This window comes from Chelonia mydas, chromosome 2, assembly GCF_015237465.2.
Source record: "Chelonia mydas isolate rCheMyd1 chromosome 2, rCheMyd1.pri.v2, whole genome shotgun sequence".
NCBI classification, from domain to species: Eukaryota; Metazoa; Chordata; order Testudines; family Cheloniidae; genus Chelonia; species Chelonia mydas.
Window position 1 is genome coordinate 197,678,783 of NC_057850.1, and position 13,503 is coordinate 197,692,285.

The window sequence follows — 13,503 nt, forward strand, 5'->3', positions numbered from 1 at the left end:
GACAATGAAGATACACTGAGTCAGTGTTTAGTGTTGTGTCAACTGACTATGAGTAAACCCAGCATAGAACACAGTTTGTCATGATTACACTGACCACTGAATCATATTCAGCCAGCTGACATGATTGTTGAAAGCAATTTTCAAACTTATATTTGCATAAATCTTTACTTGTTCCCGACTTGTATTCACCCATTAGAAACTGTTTTTAACAGAAGACTCAGATTCAAGGCGGTGTTCAGACTTCAAAGCTACAGTCACAAATCTGTAGCCTATACCAAACCATTAACAAACCTCCAGTAGGTCACTGGTAAGATTTATCCAAAGTGACCTGTGGTTAAAGCATATGCAGAGGTTTGTGGGGATTGAGGAGAAGGATGGTTGAAGCCTGGAGGACGTTCCAGGTGTATACCAGTTTTAAAGCGTAAATCTTATACAAAATAAGGCTATGGCTAGGCTGAGGTTTTTTTCTGAAGTTCTAGCACCCAAGCTGGCCTGAGGTTACAGTAGCCACTAGAATTCTTATAATTATGTCATCTAACACTGCTCTAATGACACAGTGGTGAATACACTTGTGGACAGTCTCCACTAGTGTTCTAATGGAGCTTGCACTGGTGCTAGGACCATAAATTTCAGAAGAATCTTATTTCAGGCAAGGTCATCAACAGCGTGGCCAGCAAGGTTGAGCTGTACTGAGATGGGTAAATCCCTGATCTCTGTTATTGTACCACAATCTTAACTTTCAACTCCTGTTACTATTTTAGTACCCAGTGCTTACTTAAGCAAATCTCCTTTGACTTCAGTGGAAGTTTTGCTTGACAGGATACTGAGTTATTTGGGGCCCCTAAGGTTGGAGCCTTTGCTGAGCAAAAATTGCCAGTCATACTAAATAGTTTGATAAGTTTGTGAAGTGAAAAATCCTTACCTTACCTAGCCGGCCAGCTTGATTTGCCAGTTACATTACATTCCCCAGTCAGACCTCCCTGGGGAAACTAATTAGTGCCAGAGTGACCAGAGTGCTGGCTCACCTGCTAGTTCCCAGCTTGTGGGTGGGCTAGCGCCTGCCCACCCCCAGAACTCAGTAGGTGCTAGCTCCCAGCACTTTGTCACAGTAAGATTTGTCACAGTGAGATTTCACTTTCTGCAACCTAACATTCAGGATGCAAAAGTGCTGGAAGTATAAAGTTTAACACTGTTTCTGAGTGGTTATAGAAGTAACTAAAAATCTTCCTTCATGCCATTGGCTATGCTTAGCCTATTTTAAAATGAGCCTTAAATCCTGGTTTATTGTTTCTGTTTTGGAAATGAGCATGAGTATAGCAGACTTACAGAAAGTGTCCAAGACTAACTAAAAGATGCTTTCAATTTTAAATATCTCTTTTCAGAAACAAATACAGAAACCAAGGTGACAAAAAAGGGGAGCTTTGGTATTTATGATAAAGTATGCACCAATAAATCCTAATGAGGAATGATCCAGTTGTAATGCTGTAGCCTGGAACAGTATTTTCATGTCAATTCCTGACATACAGCACATACTATTCTCCTTGCTCCTCACCAGCATGTACTCTTTGCCTCAAGACCTTTGAGGGTATGTCAGTTATCAAAGTACATTTGCATGACTTGTGACAGGGACTTGAGAGATGACCATGAAGTTGTTATAAAAAATAGGAATATTTCTTTTATTAACTGGGACAGCCTAGACTTGTTTTTTTAAAATATCTTTTGACCAAATTTGACCAACCCATTGTTTCTAGTGCAGTGTATTTTCTCATTAGCAGCACTAAGTAGCAACTTTCTGTCTCTGAACTTATTACAGACCTACCCTAATGCATCTGGCTTGTGGAAAATTGGTTGATTGTTACCAGAGAGTGACTTTTTTCCTCTGTCCAAATGGAATTCTGCTTCATCTGTTCTCTGTAAATGTTTTCTGTTGTTTGTTTTGTGTTAGCAACAGTTCCCTTTAATTGGTTGCTACTACATTCACTGGGCACCTTATTTTAGCATGAATCATACACCAAACCAGTCTATAAAGCATTAATGAAATAACCACTCAGATGTAATGACTAGTTTCTGAAAAATTATTACCTAAGTCACCAGGGAGTCTAAACCTCAGAAACACTGCCAGCTGTGATGAGTTAGAGTATCCTGGTGGCATTAGTACAAGGTATATTTACTTTGAATGCATGCCAAGAAATTCCAGCTCCTGGCATCAAAAAGTTAAGAGAAGTTTAGAACACTAGTCTTATTAAAATCAACTGCCCATTTGTGCTTGAAAACCCTTTCCAAGAGACGGGTTTTCATTATTAAATTGTTTTGCTGTAATTTCCATGCTTGTTGATTTAGATGAAATACTGTTCTGAACTTGAAAGAAATGTTTGACCCGCAAATGTCAGCCCGTGGGAGAAATGCACAGACTGCTATTGGGAACAATTACAGAAACTGGAAAAAAAACAGTGTGCTACTCAGTGTTTATATCTGCAGTCGTCATGTTTCTGAATTGACAGCAGTGTCACCTTGTCCATTATATATCAGAGATTATTTGACAGTTGATAATGCAGTTATAAATATACAATCCAAAGTAAACTTTCCAGGAGATTTCATTTAAATAATTTTAAAAAAAATCTATTTATAATTGTTCAATTATAAAACTAACACTTCCCCCAGTCCCTAAAATTTGGATTTCTGTGATGGTTTTTGGTGCCTGTAACTCAAACAGATTATTTTTTGAAAATAGCATTTTGTAAATCAGCTATACCACCATGAGATGTGATTTTACTACATATTAAAAGCAAAGTTGGGATGGGTCTGTAATTAGACAGGAGATATCCAAGGAAATCACAGGTGCCTCAGCAATTGATTCAGTAGGGTGGCACTCTGAGCTATTGCCTCAGCACGGTGTTTGTCCGCACTATACTGTGCTGCTGACAATGCCTTTTTTCAGCTGAGGCATAAAACTAAAGTCCCAACCACTTAGGAAGTAATCCATGATTCTTTTCACAAGTGTTAGGAGGTGTTAGTCAAAGTGTCCTGGCCAAATTCCAAGTTGGGTAATTACAGGAGAGATTTGATGAAGGTCTTGTTCCTGTTCCCACTTGAGTCCACGGGAGATTTGCCATTTACTTTACTGATAGTAATGGGTAAAGCTGTCTTTTTTTGTTTTGTTTGTCATCAAGACAAAATGCCATTTTTATGAAGCAAATTACATGGGCAACATTAAATTCCAAAAATATATAGGTTGTGGCTACACATGAAACTTGCACCTGGTTAAACAGAACCTGTTTTTGAATTGACGTAATTAAATCAGTGCAAATCCATTAATATAAGACAGCTGTAAACTGATTTAAAATGAGTCCACTTACGGATTTACACTGGTTGAACTAAACTGGTTTGAAAATTCTAGTTAAACAGGAATACGTTGTGTGTGTAGACCAGCCCATATTATAATGGCCCATATCAACTAAACAATGCTTTATTAGGTGCTAGAAATGTTTCTGTATGTATCCGAGGAATGAAACAAGAAATTTCTATCCTTTTTTTATCTTATTGGGGCTTCCCTTTGAAAAATTCCAAGAATTAAATGCTAACTTGCGTATAACATGTTCAAAAACACAACAAATTTTAATAAAAGCCTCAGTCAATCTGGAGCATGTATTGTAGGGAAGTTTTTGTTATGTTGAGTTCATTCTGCTGCAGCATGCTGTACAGGTGCAATTTCTGTGTTTTTATGCTCTTGTTTTTCTCATTTAGCAATAGAACATAATGTGAAAAGGACCTTTCACTATTTGTGCTGTGGATTGGCACATAAAGACAACCAATTGTAATATTTGTCCAATCTGGAATACTTTCAGCACTAGCCTGCCAAAATGAAAGTGTTCTTTTCATTCAGTCCCGCTTCACTACATGTATTTCCCCTACATTGATTCTAAATTGTGCATTTGCTGGGATATTTTCCTCAAAGGCTGGTATGTTGGAACAGATTTGATTTCCTGTGTGATGCCTTGAAGGGTTAAAAAAAAAAAATCTGCATTGCTTCAAAGAATTTTGCAGCTGAATTACATGCGTTTTGTTCCATGTAGTCACACAGCTTCTGGGCACAACCTGTCATGGTGTTGGGGAGATTTTTTTTTTTAAAACTCTGTTCTTATAAGCATCTTCTATGACTTCTAGTAAGTACAGTCTCTCATCATGCACATAGTGAGTTTTCATTTGATCTGCCTCATGCTTAAGTATAAAACAGCAGCCTGCTTTGCTACCCTTTTACTGTTACATTGGAGTGTTTGTGATGAAGAAAAGTTGCAGCTCTAGCACGTGCAGTACTTCGTTTTCTTTTTTAAAGAGATGTAGCCAGCCAAGTAGTTTTCTGGGTAGAAAATAACAAGAAAGCCTGTTCTACCTTTTGGTGACTTGCTGGGTGGTAGTGCTGAAGGTTTGTCTTCAGCCTGCAAGAGAAGCTTGTACCTGACTGTCCTTACAGAAGCAGGTGTGAAAGCTACTTTTACATCTACAATCAGGCCATTTACATTCATCAAGTAATTTGTCCAAATGACCTAAAACAAGTTTAGCAGATGTGCTGCACAAGTTACACGCACTTCAGCCAGCAGCACAAGGTTCAGGCTTTCCCCAAAGTGCCAGCTTATATCCTGTCACCAACTCAAACTCCTTTGGTAGGAAGCTCAGACTTCAGATTATTTTGTATTAGCACCCACACCAGCTCCAGTATATTGTTTACAAAGCTTGATTTTTCGTTGCCGTCAGCTGTTTCCCAGTCACTGAAGCTGAAATTTGGCATCCATGGTTTCAGCCTCAAAAGAAGTGGGGGTTGGAGAAGTTGGTGACTGTCTATTTTTAAAAACAACAACAAATAAAATGAAACAGAACCTATGCTGAAAGTTGCTTGAACTCATCATAAACATTCTGATTTCAAAAAATGGTTTAAAATTTGAGCAATGAAGTTCAGTGGGTAATTGAAACTTAAAATAAGGGTGAGCATGGTAAGCCCCAATGACCTGATGTGTATATATAAGTTTGAGATATGTATATTTGAAAAATAATTACTGAATAAATGCAGTAATAACTTTTCAAAATATGAGAAATTTCAATAAATACTAGCTGTTTTGAAAATGCATCAGTCCAATCATGGCCCAGAGGTTGTAAGACTCCACGCAGATGCCTTAAGTTGATTAGTCCACTAGGCCAACAAAACCTACATTTCTTAGGGCTCTAGGTAGGATTCTAAAAATAAAATCAAATTCTAAATAAAAACTGCCTCATTTTGGAAATGTAAAATGTTAGGAGTTGATTCTTTGATTTGTGCCAAGGGTCAGCTCCTACATGTTTCTGTGGAGAGTGGGGAGGAAGCATTATTGCAGTAAAATGATACATCTGCTGATGTATAATACCTTTCATTGCACTGCTAGTGTAACACTTTCACTATCCCTGCCTCATTGAAATTAATTAGATGCTTGCCCCACTGATTTTATTGGGACCATGTACAATGGGATTTCAAACAAGGCACTGTATCCTGGTTACTGCTTTATTGCTGATTAATTTATTTGTAAAGTGCCTTGAAATAAATTCTACATGGGTTTTTTAAGTCTCTACGATATGGTTACAATCCTAGGTTGATCATGATGAGAATATCAGTCTATCCTCAGTTCCCCTCTGTCCCTTCTGAAAACAAGAGCCATTTTCCAAGAACTGATATTTCTAAGAACAAACACCTTTTCTGGATGTGCTGAGATCTTGCTGCAGTACCTGTGAATGCTGCTGTAATTCAGTGCACAGTGTGCGTTAGCCTGCTATGGGGTGACAACCAGTGTTCCAAGACCAGTAAATTATTATACCTGTACTGTGCTCAAACTCTGGCAGCTGCCTACTAGTTAAATTACTATAATTAGCTGATCTGACATTCTACTATACGAATGCAGTTTAGATTAGCACTGGAAGATGAAGAGACTTTGTAACACTTGCTAATAATGAGTGTATTACAAGTATTTGTAAAATTGCAACAAGGAGTCAGACACATTAGGCTATTATGAGTGCATAATATCGTTTGCATGCACTTGGATCAACTGAGCAAGCCAGTCAGGCACTGACTTTCTTCTAGCCCAATACAAATAACATGCTTCAGTTTATTTATAGAGACCTCTAATGCTGTCCGGCTTTCTTCTATTAAATAGGCCACTGTAATAGCATTTTTACTTTCCTGTTAATTGAGACGAGATTGCGCTGTGGTAATTATTCCATTTTAGCAATGAGCCTCACTCCAGTCAGCAGCTCCTGTCCATCTGCAAACTCACCCTGCTGACTGTCACCCTGTTTCCTGGGGAACCATGCTTCAGTTCCTACCGTCACACTCTTTAAGAGTTAATTAAACACGAAAAATCCCAGTCGTTTGAAAGAGGAAGTTCTCTGTGTTGATCAGATGTCACCTGTAGGTTGTGTATATATTCAGCACAGTAATGTGATTCTCAGGAAATAATGATTCATAAAAAATGTCTGTGGGTGGGGGCAAAATGCAGAAATGAGCTTCCTCTTTATTTTTTAGTGTTAAATAAAATTGTTAATATCTCAAACTTCTACCCCGCCCACCTCACTTCCCAGTGCTGTAGAACTAATGTGATGGGTTCAATGGATAATTCATTCTTTCACTTGCAATTGAAAAGCCTGAGCAGCTTTTATTTAGGTTCATATTAATCAGAACTGTAGAGAATAACCAGGATGCTCCAATTCAGCTGGATTATTTGCCTTGAAAACACAGTATTAGCCTGAGGCTGAAGAACTCCTATATTCTGAGGCCATTTCTTTTTATAATTTGGGGTTTTGCTTAAATCAAAATAACTAAGAATATGCACCAGAAATCCACTAGTCACTAGTGTCTTTCTTCTCCCGGAGGGGGGCGGGGAAGAGGGGGAATACTGATGCATGAATTAGCAGCCAGTCACCTCTCTCCCTGACATTTTAAAAGTCTAGCTTATTCTCCTGGTTCTCTTCTCAATTCTACTGGTGCAAACAGATTGAAGTCAGTGGGAGTTTGAGTCAGTAGCATTGCGCCTGTTTAACTAGAAGGAGAATTTCAACAGCCTCTTGCTGCTCTGTCTTGGACCTTCCATCTGTTACTTCCTGCTCCATTCATATATATTTGTTATTACTTGTACAGTCTCATTATTGTTCTTGCATTCTTACAATTTCATTCCTACACTTTCCCATCATTCATCTTTATCTAAAATTTTAAGAAGCAGAGTACCCAGGGGTTGGTCCTGAGGCCAGTTTTGTTCAACATCTTCATTAATGATATGGATGATGGGATGCATTGCACCCTCAGCAAGTTCGCAGGTGACACTAAGCTGTGGGGAGAGGTAGATACACTGGAGGGTAGGAATAGGGTCCAGAGTGACCTACACAAATTGGAGGATTGGGCCAAAAGAAATCTGATGAGGTTCAACAAGGACAAGTGCAGAGTCCTGCACTTGGGACAAAAGAATCCCATGCACCGCTACAGGCTGGGGACTGACTGGCTAAGAAGAAGTTCTGCAGAAAAGGACCTGGGGATTACAGTGGATGAGAAGCTGGATATGAGTCGTCATTGTGCCCTTATTGCCAAGAAGGCTAACGGCATGTTGGGCTGCTTTAGAGGGAGCATTGCCTGCAGATCGGGGGAAGTGATTATTCCCCTCTATTCGGCACTGGTGAGGCCACATCTGGAGAATTGCGTCCAGTTTTGGGCCCCTCACTACAGAAAGGATATGGACAAATTGGAGAGAGTCCAGTGGAGGGCAACGAAAATGATGAGGGGGAGAGGGCACATGACTTACGAGGAGAGGCTGAGAGAGCTGGGCTTGTTCAGTCTGCAGAAGAGAGGAGTGTGGGGGGATTTGATAGCAGCCTTCAACTACCTGAAGGGGGGTTCCAAAGATGATTATTCATTATTTTTCTTTGTTTATCCACACAGACATTTTTACTCCAAATGTATCTCTATCTCTAGAACTAGTTCAAATACTAAAAAGGTACTACAATAACTTTGTTCTTTGTACTCTCATTTGTTCCTCAATTTAAAATAAGGGGCTAACAAAGATGTATATGTAGCCCAGGGAATTTGTGGGACTTTCACTTGCATATCCATCGAGTAAACAGAGTATATAACATTCTGCTCCTCAACTCCAAATGTCTTTAAGCTGGCACTATAAAACTTGGGTTAGGCAAAACTACATCTGGTAATGTGTCATAAATAAAGCCTTTCAAACACAGATATTCATTCCCAATGAAGAAATCCAATGCATGTTATTGCATAGGCCTTTCTCTTTCTTTTTTGATTTTCACATTTCACAGACAGTTGAAGGAACTTGTCATTCTGTTTCTCTAGAATTTAACATTTTATGTAAAGCTAATTATGAGAACTTCCTATAGTAGCAGATGAAATAGTAAAATTACATGCTAGTTCCCGTTAAGTGTGTTATTTTCAGAATATGTCTAGTCCTGTAAGACAACATGCAAATTTAAACATAATCTCCTTTGATTTGTAGATTCAAGATGCAGCAAGTCAAGGCTTGAAGTTTGTTGGAATTATACCTCAGTACAGTTCCCAGGTGAACTCCCAGGCCAGCACCACTGTGGCACCCACCAGTAACAACTCTGCACAACCAGAAGATGTCAAAAATGCATCAAACTATTCAGAGAATCACGCTTCATTGGATAGCAAGAAAGCAGATGATGCTAATGGATGCAGTGCACCAGCCCCAAGTGAGGAAAATGTTGACCAGAGTGTAGAGCCCAGTGGGGATGTAAGAGGGGAAGAACCAGTTACTGAGCATCTGAGCTTAAACTCTGCAAGGGAGAATGGAGAGCAGTTTCAAGGAGAGAGCCCAAGTGTTTCACCAAGACTCAGAGAAGCAACAGACAATCAAGAAGGGGTAGCACAAAGCGACACATCAGCATTATGTGCAGAACCACTTACTGGAAGTAAGTACTGTAGTGACCTTTGATATGAACAAGCAAGTTTTAAACTGCCCTTGTTATGTTCACAGCATCTTGGAAAAGTGAATGTAGCATTGCAACAGGGAAAAGATGCACACTATGAATAATAAAACCTTTTAACCCACTTTTCAACTTGGCTGCACACTTCATGATCATTTAATCATAAGTGTTTAGGCATTCACAGGAGCAACAGACGATCAGGTGCAACTCCATTCTGACCAATTAGGTTCATCCTTCTGTGTTATTTTAGTGGGGTTGTCGTTTGCAGGGGGCAGTTGTCATCTCAGATTTGGGCTTCCCTCTTTAACTTATTTTTGCCTCTTTCTCATGTGGAAAGTTCATATGCTTGCTGTTCAACTGGATTTGTTTGCTACTGCTCCCTGCTTGTGGCATTGAAGTCCTCAGAGCTCCTGAGCTTGGTTGATTTCCATCTGCTACTTGCTCATCTGAAAAGATAATAATGTGCCCGAGTAGGCTTTACAGTTCTGAGTCACAAATGGGACAGTCCTCAAACCCTTTCAGTGTGTGTCAACACCACTGTAGGTGAACACATAGCAGAAAATAAACCAGCCCAAAAGTTCTGAGAACACAGAGAATCTAGATTCTCAGACAGGTGGAGATGGTAGTTGCAGATCTCCAGTTAGGACAGGGTCAGATAGCAGTAAGAGGGAAGGAGTAGTTATTCATGGTAAATGTTCATTCTCATAAATTCATTACACTTGATCATTTTCATCTTCTTATTCTTATGTATTTGTTCGTGGAGGGAGGTTCATCATAAACTATTTTCCTGTGTCTGTTTTGTTGTCCTCTAGTTGCACACTATACTTTAAATGGGCCATTTTTCACCACTTAAAAAAAAATATCTTGGCAGGGAGATGCCACTGGACTCCCTATTTTATCTGTTTACTTCTATGTAGCTTCACCTGCAATTATTGCAATTCAGTAACTTCACCTGCAATTACAAATAAAATACGGGTTAGAACAATTTAGAAACACACAGTGTCATTGGGGGAAGGAAATGTGTACTCTTACCTTTTCCCAAATTATTCTGAATTGAATCTTATGATTAACGATTAGACCTTACAATATTTTTCCCTATCTTGTCTAGCTTCTTATAAAACACTTTTTACACTACTGCTTTGCTTAGTTGTCCATTTGGTATTAATTATTACTTTATATAATGAAATTCCACCTAACTTATTTTCAGAACCATCATCTCCTTGGTTGTAGTTTATTCCCATGCCTTATATTTTACATAAGCTCATCCAAACTGTTCTATTCCTCTCAGGATTCTGTATCTGACTGTGAGAGTGACTTCTTAGCCTTCTCCATAGAATATTGGCCTGATTTTTTTGTATTTTTACATAACTAGGTTGGCAGGAGGGCTTACTCAAACTGGCCACCTTTTACTGTACTTTCTTCATTGTTTGTGGGACAGTAAAGCTGCCAGATTTATCCAAAGTATATCCCAAAGTGGTTGCATTTGTCTCTTATTAGAATAGTTTATCGAGATTTGTATTAGACCCTTACGCATCTCAGCATTGTATTTGCATTTACAACTGCTTCTAAATAACGGGTACATCCAGTTCATCCAGGCAAGTTACTCTCTCTTTCTTACATAAGAGTACTTTTGAGAATACTCACTTCCCATGTTTTATATTCTCCTTAGCTTTACATTTTTCTACACTGAATTGTATGAGCCTCTTACTGCATTTTCCCATTCTTGTAGTCTGTACAATGTATTATGAAGTTTATCCAGGACATTGGATACATAAAGTGAGGAAAAACCGGTTCCAATCTGGTTTCCTGAAGGGCACCACTTGTCTGTCTGGCACAAACAGTTTCCATTCCCTAATTCCATCTGTCTTCAGACTCTGAGATAGCTCATCTGTGCCCAGGTTTCTGACAATTGTACTGAAACTTTTAGTTGTGGAACTTATTTTAAGGCCTTCTTGAAACCCCCCAAAATTTCACCCCAGCTGCTGATTCACTAGAGAAGATCTTCAGTTTCTCAGTCTCTGCTGACCTTTGTTTAACTTCTTTCTCCTGAGTGCTTTCTGATTTGAGAGTACTTCTCAGCCAGTGTACAGGTTGGTAATGCTTCCATTTTCCAAAAAGGGGGATCTGAGAAGACAGTTTTATGAAGTAACTCACCTGTAGCTGGATTTTTCCAAATATATTGTCGCCACCATATAGCTGATTTCTTTATTATTCTTGAGTGACAGGGAGTTCTTTCAGCACTTCCTTTTTCTTCCCTGGAAAATGAATTTCAGTCTTTGGCATCAATCCTGCACCCACCCTTGTGAACATGGAATCCCTGCATAATTTTTGCGTTGTCTCCCTTTTCTTTCACCTTTTCTTTCTCTGCTCTCTCTTGGACTTTTCTTCTCCTGAATTCATCTTTTGGAAATGGTTGTAGTATTTGTTACAGTTTGTGCAGTCTTCATTTTATTATTTAATGTAGGGTACATCTACACTGTTGCTGGATGTATAATTACCAGCTTGTGTAGGCATGCCTGCACTAGCTTTGATTGACCTAGTGTGCTAAAAACAGCAGGGTAGTCATGGCGGCATGGGCAGCAGGGTAGTCTGTCCACTCAAGTACTTATGTAGGGTCTTGGATGAGATTGTACTCAGGCAGCTAGCGTGTGCTGCCACTGTAGCTACACTACTCTTGTGCTCTAGCTTAATCAAAGCTGGCATGTGTATGTCTACCTGAGCTGGAAATTACATCTCCAGCTGCAATATAAATGAACCCTTTGTGTTTCTCATTCTTACACTCTTACAATATCATTGTTACGTTTGCCGATTTGTGTCTTTGCCTAATATTTTGTAGAGCCCATATGCCTTTTTCTCATTTTTTATTACTCTTTGCATGTCTTTGTTTATCCACATTGACCTTTTTCTATTCTCATGTGTATGTATTGCCAAATGTTCTATGCAACTCACAGGCATACAGTACTTTCTCACAAGAAATTCTTCCAAGTGCTTTCCCCACCTGCCTTTGTTTTGTCACCTAGCTAATCCCCCCCTTATGTAGAAGTTGTTTTCTTGACTTTATTATCTGTATCTATTGTTACATTCTTGAGCCAACATGTTTATTTTTATACCTGTAAAGAGCCAACCACCAACTTAGCTGCACAAATAATAGTAGTAGTAGTTGAACATTTCTCTTTTATGTTTTTTTTCTTCACTGAATTCCATTCCTCACTTCTCTTATGGCTTTTGAAATTCAGAATCTTTGTCCTTTCTGCTTGTATACCTGTCAACAGTTGACCCATTATTGACAATGGCTTTCATCAAGGGGTCCTCCAAACCTGGATTGGAAATTATTTTAAGTGCACGTGTAACCAGGATAAAATATTTTGAGTAGCATTTCAGAAAATACCATGCTTTCTGAAACTGTACTGAAGAGGATTTTGATCTTTTTACACTTTGCTGAAAGTCATTGTCAACAATGGTCTATTTTCAAGTGTAGACAGGACTTCTTTGGTATCAAATTAGTTCTGATTACAAACCAGACCAGATTTTTCTTGCTATTGTTTGTGCCTACATTTACACTTTCACTCACGTCATCAAGGGCCTGGTCTAATGCCTATTAAGGCCAATGAAAGAATCCAATTGACCACAAATGTTTGTAGGATCAGACCTGCACAGCTCAAAACCAAATCAAAATAGCTACCTCCCTACTTCCCTTCATTTCCAAGTTGAAAAGTGTTATAGTTATCATATCTACAAAAAACCTTCTCCATCTATTTCTACCTTTAATAATCATGTCCTGGTTTATCTCCAGTTAGTTAACATCTCTCCTGATTTATTTATGTTCTCTGTTCATATGGTTTTTTGAGTAGTATACCCTTTTGAGTCACCTTATCATCACTTTGTTCTTTCTAAACAAGTGGTGTGTAGTGAGTGAATTCCTGTTAACGTTCCCTTTGCTGGTATTAATTTTGAGTTATGTCTCTTCTCTGCATCTCCTTCCTCCAGGACTCATCAACTGTTGTTTCCCAGCCTTCCTTTATATAGAGAGAGTATTGAGCTCTTCTCTGAGGTACACTCTCTATACTTGATTAAGCCTTCATTCCCTTTTCGCTCCCCACCATGCTTACTTCAACCAGGCTTTAGCTAAGTCATTGGCATTATAATCCCATGGAACCCAGTTCCACCATCGTTGTTCACATTGAGTAGTGACTTACTCTAAATTTTCCCTGTTTGCTTTGTGTTCTTTTAGTTCCACGATGAGACCTCCATGAGAAAGAACTGTCAGAGTGACTCTCTCATAGTAACACCTGGGATTAGAAGATATTATCTTTACAAATATAATATGAGATACTTCCAAGTTAATGGGCTGCCTGAATTTTTTATTATTTTTATTTGCTTTAAAAAAATATCAGTTCAATTGGGGTCCATTCCTGCTGTGTTTGAAATCAATGGGAGCTTTACCATTGACTTCACTGGGCCATTAATCGGGCCACTAATATGTAAAATAACAATATATTAATATTTTTCATTGTAGAAATTTTACTGTTAAGT

General features: G+C 38.8%; 1 protein-coding gene across 7 annotated transcripts in view; it reads left to right on the top strand.

Annotated features, from left to right (window-relative positions):
* Positions 1-13,503, top strand: part of RFTN1 (raftlin, lipid raft linker 1) — a 114,517-nt gene that overhangs the window by 61,120 nt on the left and 39,894 nt on the right. For all 7 annotated transcript variants that reach the window (XM_027822000.3, XM_037890466.2, XM_027822007.3 and 4 more), the window contains exon 5: positions 8,520-8,955. In XM_027822000.3, coding sequence (XP_027677801.1) covers positions 8,520-8,955 — 436 coding nt within the window. The remainder of the gene's footprint in view (positions 1-8,519; positions 8,956-13,503) is intronic.